Source organism: Vidua chalybeata, chromosome 15 (assembly GCF_026979565.1).
Source record: "Vidua chalybeata isolate OUT-0048 chromosome 15, bVidCha1 merged haplotype, whole genome shotgun sequence".
NCBI lineage: Eukaryota > Metazoa > Chordata > Aves > Passeriformes > Viduidae > Vidua > Vidua chalybeata.
In genome coordinates, this window is record NC_071544.1 from 11,754,612 (window position 1) to 11,773,828 (window position 19,217).

The 19,217-nt window shown below is 45.2% G+C and overlaps 1 protein-coding gene across 3 annotated transcripts in view; it reads left to right on the plus strand.

Moving 5' to 3' along the window:
* HMGXB3 (HMG-box containing 3) overlaps window positions 1–19,204 on the plus strand; it is a 19,391-nt gene extending 187 nt beyond the window's left edge. The window contains exons 2-20 of one of the 3 annotated variants that reach the window (XM_053956412.1): window positions 570–717; window positions 1,147–1,321; window positions 1,763–2,326; window positions 2,987–3,085; window positions 4,389–4,520; window positions 6,305–6,720; window positions 7,069–7,244; window positions 7,536–7,633; window positions 8,210–8,308; window positions 8,849–8,998; window positions 10,623–10,924; window positions 12,239–12,366; window positions 12,922–13,053; window positions 13,313–13,497; window positions 14,088–14,307; window positions 15,383–15,516; window positions 15,903–16,019; window positions 16,332–16,541; window positions 17,260–19,204. In XM_053956412.1, the coding sequence (XP_053812387.1) occupies window positions 572–717; window positions 1,147–1,321; window positions 1,763–2,326; window positions 2,987–3,085; window positions 4,389–4,520; window positions 6,305–6,720; window positions 7,069–7,244; window positions 7,536–7,633; window positions 8,210–8,308; window positions 8,849–8,998; window positions 10,623–10,924; window positions 12,239–12,366; window positions 12,922–13,053; window positions 13,313–13,497; window positions 14,088–14,307; window positions 15,383–15,516; window positions 15,903–16,019; window positions 16,332–16,541; window positions 17,260–17,730 (3,954 nt within the window). In that variant the 5' untranslated portion in view covers window positions 570–571 and the 3' untranslated portion in view covers window positions 17,731–19,204. The remainder of the gene's footprint in view (window positions 1–569; window positions 718–1,146; window positions 1,322–1,762; window positions 2,327–2,986; window positions 3,086–4,388; window positions 4,521–6,304; window positions 6,721–7,068; window positions 7,245–7,535; window positions 7,634–8,209; window positions 8,309–8,848; window positions 8,999–10,622; window positions 10,925–12,238; window positions 12,367–12,921; window positions 13,054–13,312; window positions 13,498–14,087; window positions 14,308–15,382; window positions 15,517–15,902; window positions 16,020–16,331; window positions 16,542–17,259) is intronic. The other 2 variants (XM_053956414.1, XM_053956415.1) reach the window with 2 other exon arrangements.
* Window positions 19,205–19,217: the final 13 nt, after the last annotated feature.

The window sequence follows — 19,217 nt, forward strand, 5'->3', positions numbered from 1 at the left end:
CGAGGAGCGGGCCGTGCCGGGGCTGTCCCTGCGTACGTGGTGCTGCCTTTATCTCCCGTGTCCTCCCCGTCTCCCAGCGCCCCGGGGGCTGGAGCCGTCCGTCTCCGCTGTCAGGCGAGGAGCCGCGGGGAGCTGGCGGTGGCTGAGGGGGCTGTGAGCCTTCCTGCTCGTTCAGCCTCCGGCCCGGCTCGCGTAGCGTGGCCGTGATGTGACACCTTGTAGCCACACAGCTACAGCCGCAGAGCGTGCGGCTCCCTCTGGGTCACCAGAGTTACCTGAGAGTTGCCCGTGCCATCGCAGCTCTGGAAATGCAGATGCAGTGTACTGCATCCGCAGTGAACTGATGGTATTGGGGTTATAGAAACAGAAGTTTCCTTCTAAAAGTAGAAAAATAGAGAACTCTTAGTTATCTTGATTTAATTAGAATTGTTGCATCCCACCAGAGCGCCGCATAGAGTCAAACTTAAATGCCTCCAGTGCTGTTAGTTTACTGAAGTGATGAAAAGTGCTATTTGTTGGGAGAAACATTGTATAATTTGGCACGAGCTAACACAGAATATGTGTTTTAGCCATGGAGGCTCCCTATGATGGCGCTGAGGTAACTGTGGTGATGGAGGAGATAGAGAGCACTTACACTTACACGTCACCAGTGCCATCCAAGAAGAAGAAGAAACATAAAAGTACTGGTGATCATGGAGAAAAAGCCAAGAAGCCTCGGTAAGTTCTTTCTGCCTTCATCATTTAGTTCCTTTGTAGGGTGTGGGAGCAGTTTTCCTTGTTTCTGACATAAGTGGACTTTGCAGTGCACTTGGAGCACTTCATAGTGTAAAACATTGTATATAAAATATCAGCTTGACACTTTGGGCCTGCTCAGACGTTCTTTACAGGTGCCACTGTTGCTCAGTTTAGAGTTTGTTTATCCCAGAATAATTTGCCTTAGGCTGTTCCTCAGAGGTTCTCTTTTTTTCTTCTGAGGTTCTCCTCAGAAAAGGAGTTTCCGTTTGGTTAAAAAATGCATTTGCAAATAAAATCAAATATAACTTGCTTGTCACATGACCTTGACACAAACCTAAACCGTGTGGATTTTATTTAGGAAGGAATTTATGTAGAACGACCTTAATATTTCAATTTCTGGTTGTGTTTCAGATCTGCTTACCTTCTCTACTATTATGATATTTACTTGAAAGTACAACAAGAGCTTCCACACCTCCCTCAATCTGAAATAAACAAAAAGATCAGTGAGAGCTGGAGGTTGCTCAGTGTGGCTGAAAAGAGCTACTACTTGGAGAAAGCCAAGCTAGAGAAAGAGGGACTGGACCCGGTGAGTTGTCTTCCTGGGAGTTCTTTGGCTCTGAGGAGAGAGGCAGTTACCTGCTTACGTAGCACTGTGTGGGAGAGTCATTGCACTGCAGATTCCAGTTTGTATCCTTGCTCAGGGCAGCCTTTAGAGAAGCAGTGTGAGGCCACTGCCTTTTTCCTTTTGCCTTCTGTTCAGTTGAGGGAGGATGGTTTGTAATCCAGGATGGATATGTCTGGTACCTGCTCATGGCATTTATTTTTGTGTCCTTTCATCAGAGTGAGTGTTGGTAAAGTGGTGATAAAACCAGGACTGAGAGGGATTCTGCAGGCTCTGTCATGTGGAGAAATTCCCAGCAAACTACAGGAAACCATTTGAACCTTAGGCACTAAAATAGCAGGATTGAGAACTTAATCTCTTCCTTTTCTCATATTAATTCATTCCATCCTCTGGTTTTGCCCACAGAACTCCAAGGCATCCACTCGAACTGCAGTAGTCCCTGACGTTCCAGGCTTCCGTAAGATTCTTCCTCGCTCCGATTATATAATTATTCCCAAAACCACTCTTCAAGAAGACGGGAGCAGGCAGTCTCTGGAGCTGTGTGTGACACAGAGCCCGGCAGCATCCGAAGGCTTGGCAGCTCCCAGGAATGTCACCAGTGTGCCCCGTGACACCGTGCAGAACGTCCTTCCCGTGGACTCGCGCCAGGCCGGCGTCTCGGAGCAGCGCATTGCCATCGAGGGGCTGGCAGAGGACACGGCAGCCTTTGCCCAGCCCGAGGCTGCGGATGAACCAGTTACCTCAGAGGTTCTCTCTCATTATGTTGGGCCTGTGACAGAGAAAGTGGCTGGAGAGATCCTCTTGGATGAGGCTTCTTTGGAAGTAGAAGGACAGCCGTACCAGACAGCCCGAGTGGTTATTGAGGAGACCCTGGTTAGCAGCTCCACAGACATCTCCAACGGGGGCATCGCTGTGGCCCGTCCCCAGGTGCCCGATGGGGTGTCTGTGCTGACCGTGGTGACTGGGAGGGTAAGTTTTTCCAGTGACACTCAGGCTCCTGCCAGATCTCACCTGAAACATCTGAGTGCTCTTTCCCCCATTCTACTTGAGATCCTCAGTGGGTGCAGGAGATCCTCTGATTGCCCAACTTGCTGATGCTCAATGCTGAGAGAAACAGAAACTTTTGTAATTAATGATACAAAAGTAACTCCTGGACTGAGTTGTCTCTGCTTGCAGATTGACTCAGCGCTGTACTGATACCAAATGTGTCTTAACATGACTTGAGTTCTTTTAATTGTTTTGTTATAACAATATTTGAGGTATTGCAGTGCCAGTAATTGGGTTCTGCAGTTGCACTGCAAGATTTTGGTGAGAAAAAATGCTACTTCTGTGCTCCTGATAGCTGTTTTCCTGGTTGCAGAGAGGTAGAAGGGAGTCCTTTTAAGCTGAAGTTTTAGGGATCAGTCATAGAAACTTTAGTCTGTGAAGAGTTGGATTCTCTGTTTTGTTTGAGGAGTTTGGTAATTTCCAGAGTACATCTGGTAAGGCCGTTGCTTTTGAAATGATTGCTACTCTACCCTGTATTCTGGTCTCAGCAGTCCTTAAGACACATTAATGTTCATGAGAGGGAGGGATATGGGTCACCATGTCATGTTTTCTGCATGTATTTTCCCTTTGGCTTCATTTTAGGATACTGAAGAGAGTAACCCCTCCACACCAGCAACACAGTATATCATGTTACCTTTGCAAGCTCATTCTGTTGTGGAGAACCCAGCATCAATTAAATTGGTAAGAAATTCAGAGTCTTGTATGTTATGTTAATGTTTGGCTGTATTGTCATAGATTTGTCTTAAAGACGTTAGAGGGAGGGATTTGCTCGTGATTCAGTTTTTAAAGATAATCCAACTTGGAGTCGTCTTATTACTTGATGTATTACTTGTCCCTTGTCTTATGTCTTGCATAGGCTGAGAGGGTCTCTGACTTCCTACAGTGTCTTACAGGGCCCATTTCTTCTGCCTTCTTCCTCAGGGAATTATTGGAAACAGGTGGAGTAGTTAAAGCTATCACAACGCATCTGGCCAACAGCAGTTTCTGTGTAGCCATCTACATCCACTAGTTGGATGCATATTTGTCTTCATAAAAAGCAGTGTCCATCCCTTTAAGGGCAGGGATCTGCTCTTATGGCAGGAAAATATGAACTCCAAAGCTCTTTGGCAGGAGGGAGCAATGACCTGAGGTTTTGAGAAGCCATATTAAAGGCTGTGTGGCCTATTGCATGAGGAAGAATAGTATTATTTCACTAATCTAACTCCAGCCACCTGGAATGTTTTTGTAGCCATTTTGGGAGTTCATTGTACAGTCAGTACTGCAGCTTCTTCAGTTATATAAGCTAGCATCAAATCCTGTTCTCCAGGTTCTCTATGCTTCCAGCTGGTGGAACACTGCAGATATTTATAGTGGTGCATAGTGTGATGCTCTTCCAGTTGTCTCGGGGAGAACGGAAATACCTCAGGTCTTTGTTCCAGAGAATGATCTGGTTAAAATTGACTCATTTCTTTGACAGTAGCACTTGCATTTCTAGAAAAAAAATCTGTACCTAGTTAGGGAGTTACAGTACAACAGCTCCCTCAGGAGTGTTGAGAACAGGATATTGGGAAGTGCTGTGCTGACGAAAACTCAAATGTGTCAGTGCAGTTGTCCTGGCAAAGATGACACATTCTGCTTTAGTTGTCTGTACAAATAGTGCCTGGTGATGCTGCTCGTGTTTCAGTAGTTCATAGCAAGTTACAGTGAAGGACCAGGGAACACTTGACCATCCCATACAGCAACAAATTACTGGCAAAACTACCTTTGCATCATGAGTACTTGTCTTCAAGCTGTTGTGTAGACTGAGCATTTAGACTCGCAGTACTTATGGTGCTGACTCACCCTGACCCAGCTGTGTGGTGTTTGTTCAGTAAAATGAATAATAGTGGAAGGTTGGTGATTTGCCAAATAACATTTGTAAGGTGCTTATGAGGGAAAAGAAGTGATCAGCACAGCTTTGTGGTTTGCAGGTCTGTAGACAAATTCTTGACAATTCTTGTTTCAGACAACCACCTATACTCGCAGGGGACATGGAAATTGCACCAATCCTGGCTGTTCCTTCACTTATGTCACCAGGCATAAGCCACCAAAATGCCCAACGTGTGGGAACTTCCTGGGAGGGAAATGGATCCCAAAGGTAGATTTGTCTTTCCTTTCCTGACTTTGAGACAAAAAGTGCTGGTTTTATGAATGCCTGTGATACTTCTAGACCTGTAGATCTAGCACAGGAGGTCAGATACACCAGAAATTATCCCTGCACTTGTGTTCCAGTGCATGTGCTGGAGCAGGTCGCTGTTACAGAGGACACTTAGCCAAGATGAGACCTGAAATCACCATACCAGGGTAAAGATGCTGCTCATATCTGTTAGAATAGATGGGGCTGCATTTGCTAGCTCTCTCATTGAGAGGTTACACATTCTTCTGGCCCTCTGCCTGCACAGTTCCTGACTGGAATGCCTGACTGGAAGGCATTGCCTGTTCTTCCTGCTACAGCCCCACCTAAGCTCGGGAAATTGTTTTGTGGTAATTAATATCAGCATTTGAAGTTTTTCCACAAATTTAGTTTTCTGTGGTCTTTCAACGTTGTTTTATTAACAGAGAGGAGGAACAAATCTCAGTTAACAATCCTTTAGGAACTGGTTAATAAAATTGATCTAGTGGAAGCTGAAGTGCTGTTGGGTATTGTTGTCTCATGGCCATGTGTCTGATCATGATATTCTGACCTCTGGAAGAAAGTTTCCAGGTGTTGGTAGAGTTGTGAAGCTTGTCTGAGTGGAAGAGTTCCTCCACATGATGCCTACTCTGCTTAAGTTATTGGCATCTCTGCTAGCTGTGTACAGAAAAACACACTTGATCCTTAAACCTTGGCACTATCCTGGTAATTAGTCAGCTCTGAACAGATGTGCATTTCTGTCTGAAGCAAGACTCCTCAGGCACAATTTAAAGAATGTTCTCAGTGTGAAAATTGGCATTGGCATTCAGTGGCTTTGTGTGGATTTGATTTGAACCTCCTTTGTTTTGTGTCTGGATCCATTAAACATTCAGGGATGAGAACTTTTGGGCAGCTTGCAAACTCTGTGGTGTCTGAGCTGAAGGCTGAGCTTCCTGTGTGGTAGGGTACAAATAGTGATGGTGACATCTTCACTTTTGTTTGATAAACTTGCTGAGGTAGGGAGATGGCTGAATGCAAAAAGTATTTCTGGATTCTGCCTGAGCAGGGCATGTCTGCTGCTGTTCAATCCTACCCTGGTTAGAACTGAAAGGTTTTAGAGGGAGTTTTCCTTTTTGTCTTTCAGACTTACTCTGATCTGCTGGATTCCAGTCCTGATATCTTTTTCCATATTCCAGTTCAGTGTTCATTGTGCCTTTGTTGACTCCAGTACAATGATTTCTGTAGCCTTAGTCTTGGAACTGTCATTTTTCTTAAAGTTAGAAAATCCTCCTAAGTAATTCTGTTTTCTGGTTGGCTCACATGCTTGCTTTTCTGAAAGCATGTATCCAAAAGATGCAAATTCTCTGTCTTAACTCCCTTTGCTCAATAATGTGGAAGAACAGGCATTATCAGAGAACTGAAGCCATGAAAGAGGAGTGTAGGAGGTGGGCCCTTGCTACAGAGGTGGTGGGTGACTTTGTGGTGTTGATGCTAATGGTGATATTTAAGGGAGTTTAAGAAAGATTGATTCGTCAAAGTAAACAGTGTCTAAAAATAATACATGAAGGGCCAAGAGGCTAGATACAATGTTATCAGGGCCTTTGCTTTTGTAGGAGATGTCTGTCTACTCCCTTACTGCTTAAATATTTAGAATTTTGCTGTTTTGATCCAACATTAAATAGGCCACGGGAAACATGGCATATGTGCAGGGGACTTGCTTGTCTGTGAAAGCTGAAAGCTCTGAAATGTGACTCTCTCCTTGTTTCCAGGAAAAGCAACCAAAAAGCAAATCTGAGCCAAATTCAGGCACCTCTCTTAAAACTCCAGCAGCTAAAAGAGGTCAGCAGTCAGCCCTCACAGAACCCACGGCCGTTAGTGAGAGCTCCTCCAAGTCTGCCTTGGAGAGCTCCGAAGCTGTCAGCCAGCTGCTGAATGCTGTGCCTGTCGGAGGGCAGATGCCTGAGATAGAGTGGGAGGAAGTGATCATCTCTGAGGGCCACTTTCTCCCAAATAACGTGCTTGCTGAAGACAGGAGGAGTGCTGTTGGAGTGGAGCTGGGCCAAGAGAGCCAGCGGCAAGCAGACACCTCTTCGGAGCAGGCAGAGAAAGGAAGTGTAGGGCTGGGGATGTCGACGTCTTCTGAGGTTTTGAGTCCAAATGCCTCTGTGAAAAAGCCAGTGGTGGGGTGAGTCAGTTTTCCATGTGTTATGGGAGCATATGATGTCTATTGTGTTCTCATGGGACTAGTCCAAGAAGTTGAAGGCTGTTGGCAGTGCGTCCTGTAAGATTTACTGTGTTTGCTGTCTGTTTTGTGCCAGTTCAGGATTATTCCTTGAGTCTTTGTCCATCAGAACTATTTTTTTTAAGTGACAGATTGTAGTCACAGGGCAGATGCAGCCTTAGCACTGTCTCTCTTTCTACTGCAATAGCTATGATTAGTGTGCTAACAAAGCACAATTCAGGGAAAAGAGGAAAGCTGAAGCTGAAGGGAAATAGATGGAATATTTTTCCACTTGTAGCTCTTGTTTTTCAGAACTGATGCAACAGCTGCTACACACAAGGGACAAGAAGTAAAGAGTAAACCAAGACCCAAGCCCTCCTTGCTGGCTGCAGCCAGACCCATGCGAGCCATTCTGCCCGCTCCATTCAGCGTGAGGAGAGAAGCCCGCACGGACCAGCTGAGCAGCAGGCAGGCCTTTGCAAGTACTGGTAAAAGCAGCATTCTCTGTGTGCTTTGGGAGCTGTTGTTTTTCCTCCCCTTGCTGAAGTGGTGTCTACCAATAATAAGATAGATTTCAGGGGAGGTGGTTACCAATGCTAGGAAGAGAACAGTTTGTCTCTGCCTGAGTGGAGTAAATGGGTCATGAAACACCTGCTTGGGTTATTTCAAGCTCAGAGGAAAGATCTCACATGACTATAGTGGCATTTAACAAAGTTGTCAGAAAGAAATAAAACCTGTTTTCTCACATTTTACCTAGTGCATCTCTTTCCTCCTTCTAGACAAGCATTCCCCTGTGAGAACATCAGGCTTGAAGCCCAGTACACTGAAACAATTGGGCCAGTCAGTTCTGCAGCCACCAACTGCTGAGGAGCAAAAGGTTGTTTGTTCTTCAAATGCAAACTATTTTCCTGGATTTTTTGGGGGAGGGTTTTGTTTGTGGTTTTTGTTTGTTGTTTTTTTTTTCTTCTCCCAGGTGAGTGATATGACCTGAGTGAGAAATAGAACAAAAAATGTAGCAGCCTTATGATGATGATATCTGTGAGTGGCTGTTTTTATTATATGGCTGGATAGTAGAATGACTGCTTGGTGGCTGAGTGTGGGAGCTGAGCTGAGAGATGCTATTGGGCAATCCTGCTGTTGGTTACTTTGGGAACCTCCCAGCTACTTCCAGAAGATGTTTTAAAGATCTGCTGGTGCTTTGATAATCGGACATGCAATATTGAGTACTGAGCTTTTCATGTGTAAAATATGGCTGAGTATGCCAAGGTGCTGAAATGAATCTGTAAATTGTAATTCCTTTGCATGCAAAATAGTGTCTTATGGTATTATGAATATTAAATGAACATTAATTAATCTCTTGGGGGCAAGAATGCTAATAGATATTGATATTGGTGCATGTATGTATTTAGTAGTGGATGTCTGATGGTTTTTTTTTTCTGATTTCAATCTCTAGCTCCACAGTTCTGTGACAAGCAGGGCATCTCAGGTTAAAGTTGAAGAGGTCAAACCAGACATATTCCCTTCCTACAAGTACAGTTGCACTGTAACTTTGGTGAGAATTTTTCAACTAGTGTGACTTATGCCACGGGGAGTGTCCTCTCTGGGATGAGAATGATAAGGGGCTTCTGTTTTGCTGACTTGCACAAATACATCTTGTTTTTAACATGAAATAATCTGTTCTTTGTGTCATCTCTAGACCTAGTCCAGGATGACTGTGTTCTGTTTTGCAGTTATGTTTGGGGCCTTGTTAAGAGATTGATTTTTACTCCTGTCCCAATGCATAATCCCCATTCCCTCCTTGAGTTCAGCAGGGAGGATCAGGGGTTTCTGAATGAATTTAATGTGCTTCTGCTTTGGAGAACTGGCCCTAGAATGTTTAAGTGCTACTTAAAGGGTTCTGTGCAAAGTGACAGGGCTTGCTATTGATGTTTAAACAAGATGTTAGAAAGTGGAGATAAAACATATAATAATCTTTTTTAGAATCTTGTTGGCTTAGAATCATAGAGTCATTCAGGCTGGAAAAGACCTTTAACATCATGGAGTCCACCTATTAAAAGTTAAGGTCAGCAAACATCCCTTTTATGTCATTCAGGATTTGGGATTAGCAACATCACGTGGCAGAGGGAAATGCAAGAACCCCTCCTGCAGCTATGTGTATACGAACAGGCACAAGCCACGCATCTGCCCAAGCTGTGGATACAACCTTGCCAAAGACAGGACTGAGAAAACAGCAAAATCCCTGGTAAGTTTCAAGCTGGCTTGTTTTATCACATGTCTGTTGTGAGCTGGGCAGAGTTTAGTTTTCAAGTCCCTGTGGAAGCGTGGTTTGGGCTTTTTTATTTTTTCATTATGATAAACTTTTCTGGCAGAATGGTTCCTATTTAAAATATTTGTGATGATGTTTGTCGAACTCCTGTAGCAGTGGTGCTTCAGGCTGAGAGAGTCTGAGCACACCCAGTGCTACCACTGGGTGTCTCCTCAACTTAAAAATGGTTCTGTTGTGTCAGTACTTGCTGGGAAAATTGACCCTGAAGTCACCGCATTGCTGTGTCAGCTTTGTTGAACTTCAAACTTCATCAAGAGACTCCCAAGTATTCTCTGCTTTGTGAGCAGTTTGGGGCTAGTGTCAGTTAAGTTAGTACATCTTGTATTAGAGCTTCCTGTTTTTAAGGGTTTGTATTAGCAATCTTATTTCCAACCTGTTCTTATTTCTGGATGTAGGGTTTATTTCCTGGTGTATAAATATGCTTTCAGTTGTCTGCTGTTCTGTGTGGATGTAATTAATTCTAGGGTTATTTTTTGCCTTTGCAGTCTCACAGGTTAGCTTTTCTCATACTGAATTGTCATGTTTTTAAAACAATAAATGAAAGAAAGGAGCTTTCCTGCTCTTAGCTGAAATGCCTACTCAGTAAATAAGACAGAATTTTAGTCTGTGTAGTAATGACTCATCCACTTGCCAGTTTTTTTTTTTATTTTGAAGAACATAACTTTGTTTAATGGTTTTGGTTTTTTCTTTAAAAACACAAACAAACTGAGATGGCCTGTGTGAAACTTAGACACAAACAGCTGTGTAAGGAACAGCGGTATGCTTAGCTCAGCTTCCATTCTGAGAGGCATGTGGCTTGTCTCTTCCTCATTTAGTTTTTTTTCTGGTTATAGATCTGTTTAACATTCCTGTCACACAGTTCATCGTTGTCTCTGGGCTTTTGATTGATCATTTATCTCACTGCTAGACTAGTCAGAAATCCAGGTTGAAATGTTGACAGAAGAGTTTCAGGGATTAATCAGATCAGCCTGTTTAGGTTCTCTTTGTTCTCCTGGCACAGCCTGGAGTTTGGTTCTCCTGTGTTTGTGCACTTTGTTATGATGGTATGTGTTGGAGAAGGGTAGACGGTAGCTGATCAATTGTTATTGATTAGTGTATTCTGTGTATCACAGCCCCCAGTTCTCTATTAGTACTTGGTTCCTCCAGCTTCTGGAGAGCTGTGCAGGCTGCCCTGAGCCTGTGCCTGATAACCTGTGGAGAAAGATAGTGATAACTGGGGGTTCAAGTGGTGAGGGTTATTGAAGTGTTTATATACCTGTTGGTGGTTATCCTCACCTTCTGAATCCCCAGTCCCTGCACTTAACATTTTAATGGCCAATCTGTGATGCTTTGGCAGTGCAGGAGTTCCAGAAGGGCTGGGCTGTAATAAACTATTTTTGTTAAAGTAATTTGAGCTTGAAGTGGAGTCAATGATTCAGCAGTAGAGTAGAAGTCAAGTTTCCTGAGTGCAAAGGCTACTGTGTTTCTGCTGCCTTTTATGACTTCTTTGGGCTTAATATTTCATCCCCATGCTTGCCTAGTTGGATATGTTGCTTTCTAGGAGGTCAGTCCAGGTCAGTCGGACGTGCTGAACACCAGCGAGCCCCTAACGCCGTCCCAGAAGGAAACCCAGCGTCAGTCCACGCTGCAGCTGCTGCGCAAGGTGATGCAGATCCCCGAGAACGAGTCGGAGCTGGCAGAGATCTTCACCCTCATCCACGAGCTCAACAGCTCCCGGCTCATCCTGTCCAACGTGAGTGAGGAGACAGTGACCATCGAGCAGACCTCCTGGTCCAACTACTACGAGTCTCCGTGTGTGCAGTGCCTCCTCTGTAACAGCCCCTTGTTCAAAGGGGGACAGAAGTAAGATTCTGCTTTGGATTTTGATTCTTTCAAACTCATGCTGATTTTCTTTGTTCTGAGTCTGCCTGAAATAATATTTGCTTTGGCCCCTGGTAGTGAAGCTGGTGAAAGTGACACTGAGTAAGCTCCATATGTGTGGAAAGGGTTTAGCAGGATCAAAGAGTGACTGCAAAGTCTAGATGTAACTTTTTTCTTATTGAAACAGTATTTTCATTAGTCATCCCCTCTTTGTTTTCCATTCTGATACTTTGAGGCTGAGAGAGGAAAACTTGTGTGTTTACAGATGTACATTGGGTGATTTCCTTTTTTTCCTCTCTCTCCCTGGTCTGAATAATTCCTGTGTGTGTCTTTTTGCTTATGATATTTTCATTCCTTTCATTTCTAAGTGTGTGCTTGAGTGAATGCTTTTTTGGAACAAATACCCAAATTGATACCTGAAGGACTTTCAGAAACTTTTAGTACGTAGGCTAGATTGCCTTAAGTAGGTTCGTATGAAAGCCTGTAGGATATCTTTTCCCTGAGTCTACCAGATATCCTTCTGTTTCTGAAAACATCATCTAAAATTTTTCCTACAGCAAAATGTCAGGGAGTTTAATGTTGTTTCTTTCTTGCACAAAAAAAAATTCTTAATACAAATTATGGATATTTGCTTTGGTCAGGCTAGGACTAATTGAGATCTTTCCAGAAGAGATGCTTTTTATGCTCTGTATTTTTTTCAGAACAGAGCAATCTCACACCCTGTCCCTCGCCATGGGACTTACCAACCTGTGCATTGTAAATCCTTGCCTGTGCCTGGCTGCTTTGCAGTGCTCTGCATGTGGGACTCTCCCATGTGCCTGCACAGTGGGAAGAAGGTGACTTTGGCTTTGATTCCTGCTTTCTCAGGTGGACAGCAGTATTTCAGCCACTAGCACTCTACTGTCTGAACTTCCCCCTTGTCAGTTACACTGTAGAGGAGCAGACCTTTCTGGATCTCTGTGTGCAGGACAGGCTGGTGGGTGGAATGTGTTAGTGATCACCACAGCAATGGTACAGACAATTCTCCCAGGGCAGCTGGGGCCATAGGTTTTCTCTACCTCTCCCAAGAGCAGGTTCCCAGTGTATGGAGCTGAAGGCATGCTCTAGTGCTGTTTAAAATAACGTGAGCAGTGACCTGACTGTGCCTGGGAAATGTGTTTTAAAATATAGCTTTTTCTGGTGTGACATGATGTGGTGAGCTGGATTATGTCAACTGGAGTGTCTGAAGTTACTTCAGGGCTGGATTAAAAAACCCATTGGCTTCACTCAGAGTGGTTTGTTTGTTGTGTGTTGCAGTTCCCTTGCTGGTCCTCAGGAGTGCTGGCTGCTGACAGCCAATCGGTTACAGGTGGTTACAGCTCAGGTCAAAGTGTGCTTGAACCTGCAGTGTCTGGCCCTCCATAGCTTCACTGACATTTACACAGGTAGGAAAAATGTGAGCATACAGCATGACTACAGTCTGAACCCTTTGGAAGCCTTGGGATAGTATCAGGGCATTGTCCAGGCACAGAAAAGCTTGTTCATTTCCCCAGTCCACTACATTTGAATTATTTTTTTAATTGCTTCTGCTTATTCTGCAAGTAAATCTATATTTGTGAGTGAAAACACATGAATGTTCTAGTGAGGAAGATGTTGCCTTGATTCGCTGGTGTAGGTCTGTGTGAATGATGAGTTCTGCAAGGCAGCCCCTGAGATCATAGTCAGAGACATCTCTGGAGAGTGCTGTTTCATGGCATTGGCTAGTGAGATGGATTGACAGCTGTTCCTTGTAGCTTTTAAATCAACAGACAAGTAAGTCTGTGAAAGGAGCTGATCTTTCAGCAGGGAACTCTGCATTTCAGAGGTGCAGAAGCACTGTTTGTGTTTCCATTATCCTCTAAACTGTACTTGTGAGTGTGTTGTGTATCAGTAAGGAATAGATTTCTTTGTGAGGGAGATCTGGAACCCTACAGACAATAACTGTCTTGTTTTAACTGCAGGCCTTTTCAATGTGGGTAACAAATTGTTAGTGAGCTTGGATCTTCTGTTTGCAATCCGAAACCATATTAAACTTGGAGAGGATCCCAGAGTGGCTGTTGGCAATATCCTTGACTCTGTTCAGGAGCAAACTGGTGGGTTTTCCTTCTTGCTTTTTACCGTAACATACCAATCTGTGACCTGATGATGATTGTTAGGTTATAAAAAGGCAAACCTCACCTATTTTAGTGTGGTGTGTTTCTATTAAATCACTTCCTAAACCAAACAGTGCCTCTATGACCAGTTCTTTGTAACAATTCTCTGAAGGGCAAGTTTGGTTTTATCCTGTGTAGGAGAGCCTCTTCACTGGCTTCAGGACATGAAAATTGTGACAGTGGCATCTTCTCTTTTCAGACAAAAACCTGAGCCCTGATGAGCAGGGTCAGCTCCAGGAACTGCTGTGCAATGGCTACTGGGCTTTTGAATGCCTGACAGTCCGGGATTACAATGATATGATCTGTGGAATCTGTGGCATAACCCCCAAGGTGGAAATAGCCCAGAGGAATATGGAAAATGTCCTAGCACTGAAAAACATAGAGGTAGGTTTTTCCCACAGCTCACATCCTGTTCGTGTTCAAAGCAGATCATAATGATTTTTTGCTGACTCTGTTCTTCATGATGCACAATAAATACAGGAGACCTTTGTGAGTGGTTTTCTGCTGATGTGTGACAAGAGGATGTGGCTGGAGCAGCAATGCCTGTGCTTCCTCTTAGAGGTGTTGATGTGTAGTTCAGGGAAAACAAGATCCTTTGTCCCTGGGCCACAGCTTTTGTCCAGCAGCCTTGGGCAGTAGGAACCTTGGATGGGAGTTGTTGAATTTGGTCTTCTTCCTTTGATATGAACACATTCCTTTTTTCCTCAAGTTTCCCCGAGGTGCTGTCTTCTCTAATGAGGAAAAAGCCCTAGTAGGAAAATGTAGCATGTCTTACTTTTATGTCAAATATGTCAAATATTGAGCCTTGCCTGATGCAAAGTGGTTGTGGGAAGCTTTAGGAGAATGAAACCACCTTGTTATATTTGAGCTAAGCACTCTCCTGGATAGTCCTCATGCCATGAGTGAGACTGGCACAAAACTGTCAAATGAGCTGTGGTTATTTGTATTTGACCACTCTTTCTTTCTCTCTATAGTTTACTTGGCCAGAATACTTGCCATCAAGTGAAGTGAATGTAGAAGACTTTTGGTCCACGATGGAGACAGAGGTGATTGAGCAGGTGGCTTTTCCTTCTAGCATCCCCATCACAAAGTTTGATGCCTCTATTGTTGCTCCTTTCTTCCCTCCGCTGATGAGAGGAGCAGTGGTGATCAATACAGAGAAGGACAAGAACCTGCATGCACAGCCAGTGCCAGGTAATGGCTCAGGTTGTGCTTATTAAGGGAGTGCTTGATGTGTTGGTGACATCAGTCTTGGTGATGTTTAACATTAAGAATTGCTGATTGCATGACACTTTAAAAGTTAAGTGTGCTGAGAAAAGACAGGAACACTGAGGTGATTTCAGGTGTTCTCAGGCTACTTTGCTACTTGAGGCTTGGCTTTTCCTGTGAAGTTTGGATGCACTGGTGGGCCCTGATGCATTTGAGACACTGGGGTCATGAGAGCATTGCACCCCAGGTGAGATAGAGTCTGATTGCAGAGGGATGCACGCACATCTTGAATGCCAGTCAGCGTTTGTTTCATGTTAGACTGATACTTGCAGTGTGGAAGTTACTGGTAGTGCTTGGCATCTCTGTTACAATCTCAATAAAGGGTGAATAAGTTTTTACAGAACTTGAGGAAAAACTAGGAGAGTGATGTGCTAGTCCCGATCAGAGTTGTCAACATTCAGTACATCCATTGCATATTGATTGCATGGAACAAGAAACAGTGAGAGGAATAATCTCAGATCTCAGAGCTAAGATCAGTTAGCACCTGGTTCCCTTAAGAATTTAGGTGTTGTGTATAGGAAGGAAAACTGGCTTTGCAAGCTTAACAAGTGTGTGAGTTGGCTTTGCAGACAGGGCTGCAGCTGCTTCAGAGTTGGGCTGCAGAAGAGCTGTGTGGGCTTTTGTGGAAGTGGCGCTCCAGAGAAAGAATCAGGGAGATGTGAAGGCTGAGCCTGAAGCTGTTCAGTCCAAAGGCTGCAGTAACATTTATCTCTGCTCTTCTTCACTTGGTTGTCCTCACATCAGTCATTTAAAGGTTACAATGACAGGATAGATAAGTGTTTATGGAGTCTGCAGCTATGCTGGGCTCAGTCTGGTGACCTCAGCAGTGAAGGGCTCAAGACAAGTGGTCTGTGACGTGCTTTGCAAGTAGGACTGTTCACAGCTTTCTCTTGCTGGCTGTGGGTTGTGCAATCTCTGCTTCTGTAGTCTTCGTAAGAAATTATTTTAGGAAGTTCCCTTCCTGAGAATGAGTGCTGAGATCTGTTTCCTGCCTTTGCAGGTAATGGGAGTGCCTTGGTGAGGCTCCTTCAGGAAGAAGTCTTCAGGCCTGAGCTGATAAACTTTTACAGTGAGGAAGAGCTGCAGAGTTTTCTGACACAGTGTGGCATCCCCTGGGAAGCATCACATACAAAGGTAATGGCTTGTTTGCCCACATACAAGCCTGCAGGAGTGGAGCTGTTCTTCACTGTCTTTCCCTCATCTACTCTTGCCATCCTAGACAATTAATTTCTCATCTGCCTGCACTAAGGGCAGGGATGGGTGCCAGCAGGTTATAGGATAATTTACACATGGTGAAATAAATTGAACCTTTGTAGGCTAGAAGAAAGGAAGCCTGTAATTACCTTGTCACTGGCTCAGCATTGTGTAATTGCTTGTCATCCTCACAGTACTGGGTGTGAGATTAGGAAGTTACTGGATGAAGTGTAAATTAGGATTTGGGAGACCTTGCATGCTGCCTTTTCCCCCTCTGCAGGAGTCTGTTAATTTTAGTCACTTTCTCTGGGGTCTGTCTTTTCTAGGACGAGCTCTGCTACTCCCTCCTTGCTCTCTATGAGTTTGTACAGAATGGGACAAGCATTACACCATCTTCTGCTCATCACACAGGAGGGAAAATCTACAAAGTGTGTCCACATCAGGTAGGGAAGACTGGAGCCACAATGGTTTTTTTCTTTCTTGGCTATTCATTATTTGACTTAACAACATGGAACTTCCTTATTGTATAAAAACAATGGAATGGGATTCTCTGAGCCTTGGGAATGAAGCATGTTCCTCAGGGCTTGGAAAATTCCCCAAGACAAGGTGAATATGTATGAGAAGGAAACAGAGTACCTGTAGAGAAAGTAGCTGTCTGGCTACTGAAAGAAAGCTGAAATTTTTTAAGATTAGATTTTTTTCTGTAAGTTTTTAGTTTTATTGTGCTGCTGATGTCAATCCTTTCTCTTTTCTAGGTTGTGTGTGGCTCAAAGTACATAGTTAGAGGAGAAAACGCTCGGGATCACGTGGACTTGTTGGTATCCTCACGTCACTGGCCTCCAGTGTATGTTGTTGATTCAGCCTCTTCAGTGGCACTATGTGCAGACCTCTGCTGGCCTGGCCTGACTTCCCAGATGTGGGGGAAGAACCAGGGCTGCTTCTCTGACCCCATGGAACCTCCAACGGTTAGTTACATCTTTGCTGTCTGCTGTGCCAGTCCAGTACGGAAAAGTGGCAAGGGAGATTGAAATTAACACCCTCCCATCCCCCCCATATGTAACCTGCATTGTGGCTCGAGATAATTTCGTAGAATCATAGAATGGTTCGGGTTGGAAGGGCCCTTAAAGCTCATCCATTTCACCCTCCTGTCACAGGCAGGGTCACCTTCTACTAGGCCAGGTCTCCTACAGCCCCATCCAACCTGGTCTTGAACACTGCCAAGGGTGAATTTGACCTGATAAGTATCTCCTGATTTAAGCTTTGCCAGTGCATCATTCCTAAGCTTAGCAGAATGTATTAGGTGTTGCCTGGGGTTTGTGTTTGATTAATTGTCCTTAAGAGGAAGAGCTGTGCTGGGAGTGCATTGTAACAGTTCAGATCATGAACTTTGGAGCACTTCACTTATTTTGACACAGCAACTCACTTCTTTCAGACTACTGCTGTTCCTTGAGAAGTGAGAGAGAAAGATTGTTCCTGATGCCTTAGGATTATCTGAGGGCATACAAGTGAGGAGGGAGTGTACACACCATCTTTGTGGCATGCAGGGGAAGCCTGGATCATTTAGCCCTCCCTCTGATCTGGGTCACAGTGTTGGTTGGAGTTCGGCCAGCCAGTAGTTTTGTCTTCTCAGCTGTGTGGAAGTTACTTGTTGTTCCACCTGGTGTGCGTGTGTCTCTCCCCCAGTACGTGTCCTGCCCTGAACTGCTGGACCAGCACTACAGTGTAGACGTGATGGTGGCTGAGCACTCCCTTCAGCACCCCATCACCAAGTCCTCGGCGCGCCGAATCGTGCACACGGGCTCGGAGCAGAGCAGCCCCTGGGACCCCACGGCTCGGCACCGCTGCATCTCCCTGTGCCGCGAGCTGGAGCCGTACGGCGCCATCGCCGCCGCCATCAACGACAGCAAAACCAGCAACGTGCGCCAACGGCCCATCACCTTCGAGAACCCCACGCACTATTACCTCTACAACCGCCTCATGGACTTCCTCACCAGCAGGGAAATCGTGAACAGGCAGATCCAGGAGATCGTGCAGAGCTGCCAGCCCGGGGAGGTGGTGATCCGTGATGCGCTCTACCGGCTCGGGGTGGCCCAGATCAAAACAGAAACGGAAGAGGACGAAGAGGGGAAGCAGGAGGAGGATAGAGGTTGCTGAGTAACAAAACAGCTTGTTGGTTTCTCTCTCTGGTCGTGTGGATGGGTGGGCTGAGCCAGCTTTTGCAGCTGTCTGGCTCGAGAGTTTATTTTTTATTTTATCAACCTCCACAGGTTGGAGATGTGATGCTGGTGGCTTTGACTGCTGTTATTGACCAAAGAGCTCTGTGCTTCCATAGCATCGTGATAGCTGCTGCGAGCATGGGTCTGTCACCCCCTTGCAGAAGGCTGCAACTGCCTCCAAGGCATGTGATGGACCTGCTGTTCAGGGCTGTGGGATGTTGCCCTCCCTGCAGCTGGAGAGGGGAGAGGAGTTGCTGGTAGCAGGGAGTGTGCGTGGTCATGCACACACAGGTTTTTTAATTCTGAATCTTGCTTGCTGACTTCTTTGTGCTTATTGGTGGCAGGGCTGGGGGTGTGGGACCAGGCATAAATGGTAGATGGCTACAACGATTTCCCCCAAAACATTCTGAATAGGTGAATTTTAGGATACTGACTCCTGCTTGGTAAACTTGCAGAGCTCGCAGGCACTGGCTGCAAGGAGTCTTGAGGAGGAGGAGCTGCTTTAACATGCTGTATCTGGGGAGCCTCCCTGGAGGCTGCACTCCTGGTCCAGGATTGTGGGTGCTTTGGCTACAGGGAGTTTCTAGAATTCTTTGTCCCTTTATGTGAGCACTAATAACTTAGAAGCCAAAAGGTACAGTGAGAGGAGAGTGTACTGTATGGTAAGGTAAGAACTGACCCCCAGGGCAGCTGAGGGGTTTGAGGATGGTCTAAGTGCTGTGCAAGGGGTGGCTGTGGAGAGGGGAGGGACACTCAAACACTGTCTGTGGGATCAAGGAGGAATGATGACTGCAGTGTCACCAGAGTGAGCAGGGTTCTGTATTCCACCCTCATGGACATGCTGGGAGAGCTGCACCCACTCGTGCAATCTCATCACTTTGTCAGGTGTCACACCTGCCCTGCCCATGTTCTCACAGCTCTCTGGGGGTTAGAGAAGTCTCCTGCTGCCTAGGTTGCTTTGTCAGCCCCTTGAGAGGAGTCAGGATGAGACCTCTGCCTCTGCAGCACACCTGAAGAACACTTGGGGCTGTGGGTGCAAAGCTGAGCTGTCATTGCTGCAGCTCCCTTTGGCCATGGCTGGTGGTGAAGGTGTTTGGTGTTTGCTGTGACCTGCAGAGGAGACAAGCAGGATGCCAGGCTGCTAAGTTGCCATCTTGGGAGTTTATTTTGTCTGAGTGAGCAGTGGGGAAGATTCTAAGGCTTGCGGTGTGGTTGAAAACTCCCTTCTGTGAAGGGGAACCTATTGAGTACCGTACTGTTAAAGTAAATGTATTAAGTCTGAGCAAATGCAGTAATCATGGCTTGGGGTTTTTCTGTTAAGAACATTAACTTATTATAAGAGACATTAGTGACTTTTTTCAGTCAGTGATAAAGTTTAATAAATTATCTCCAATTTTGGGGGTGAAACTGTGGTCAAGTGACTTG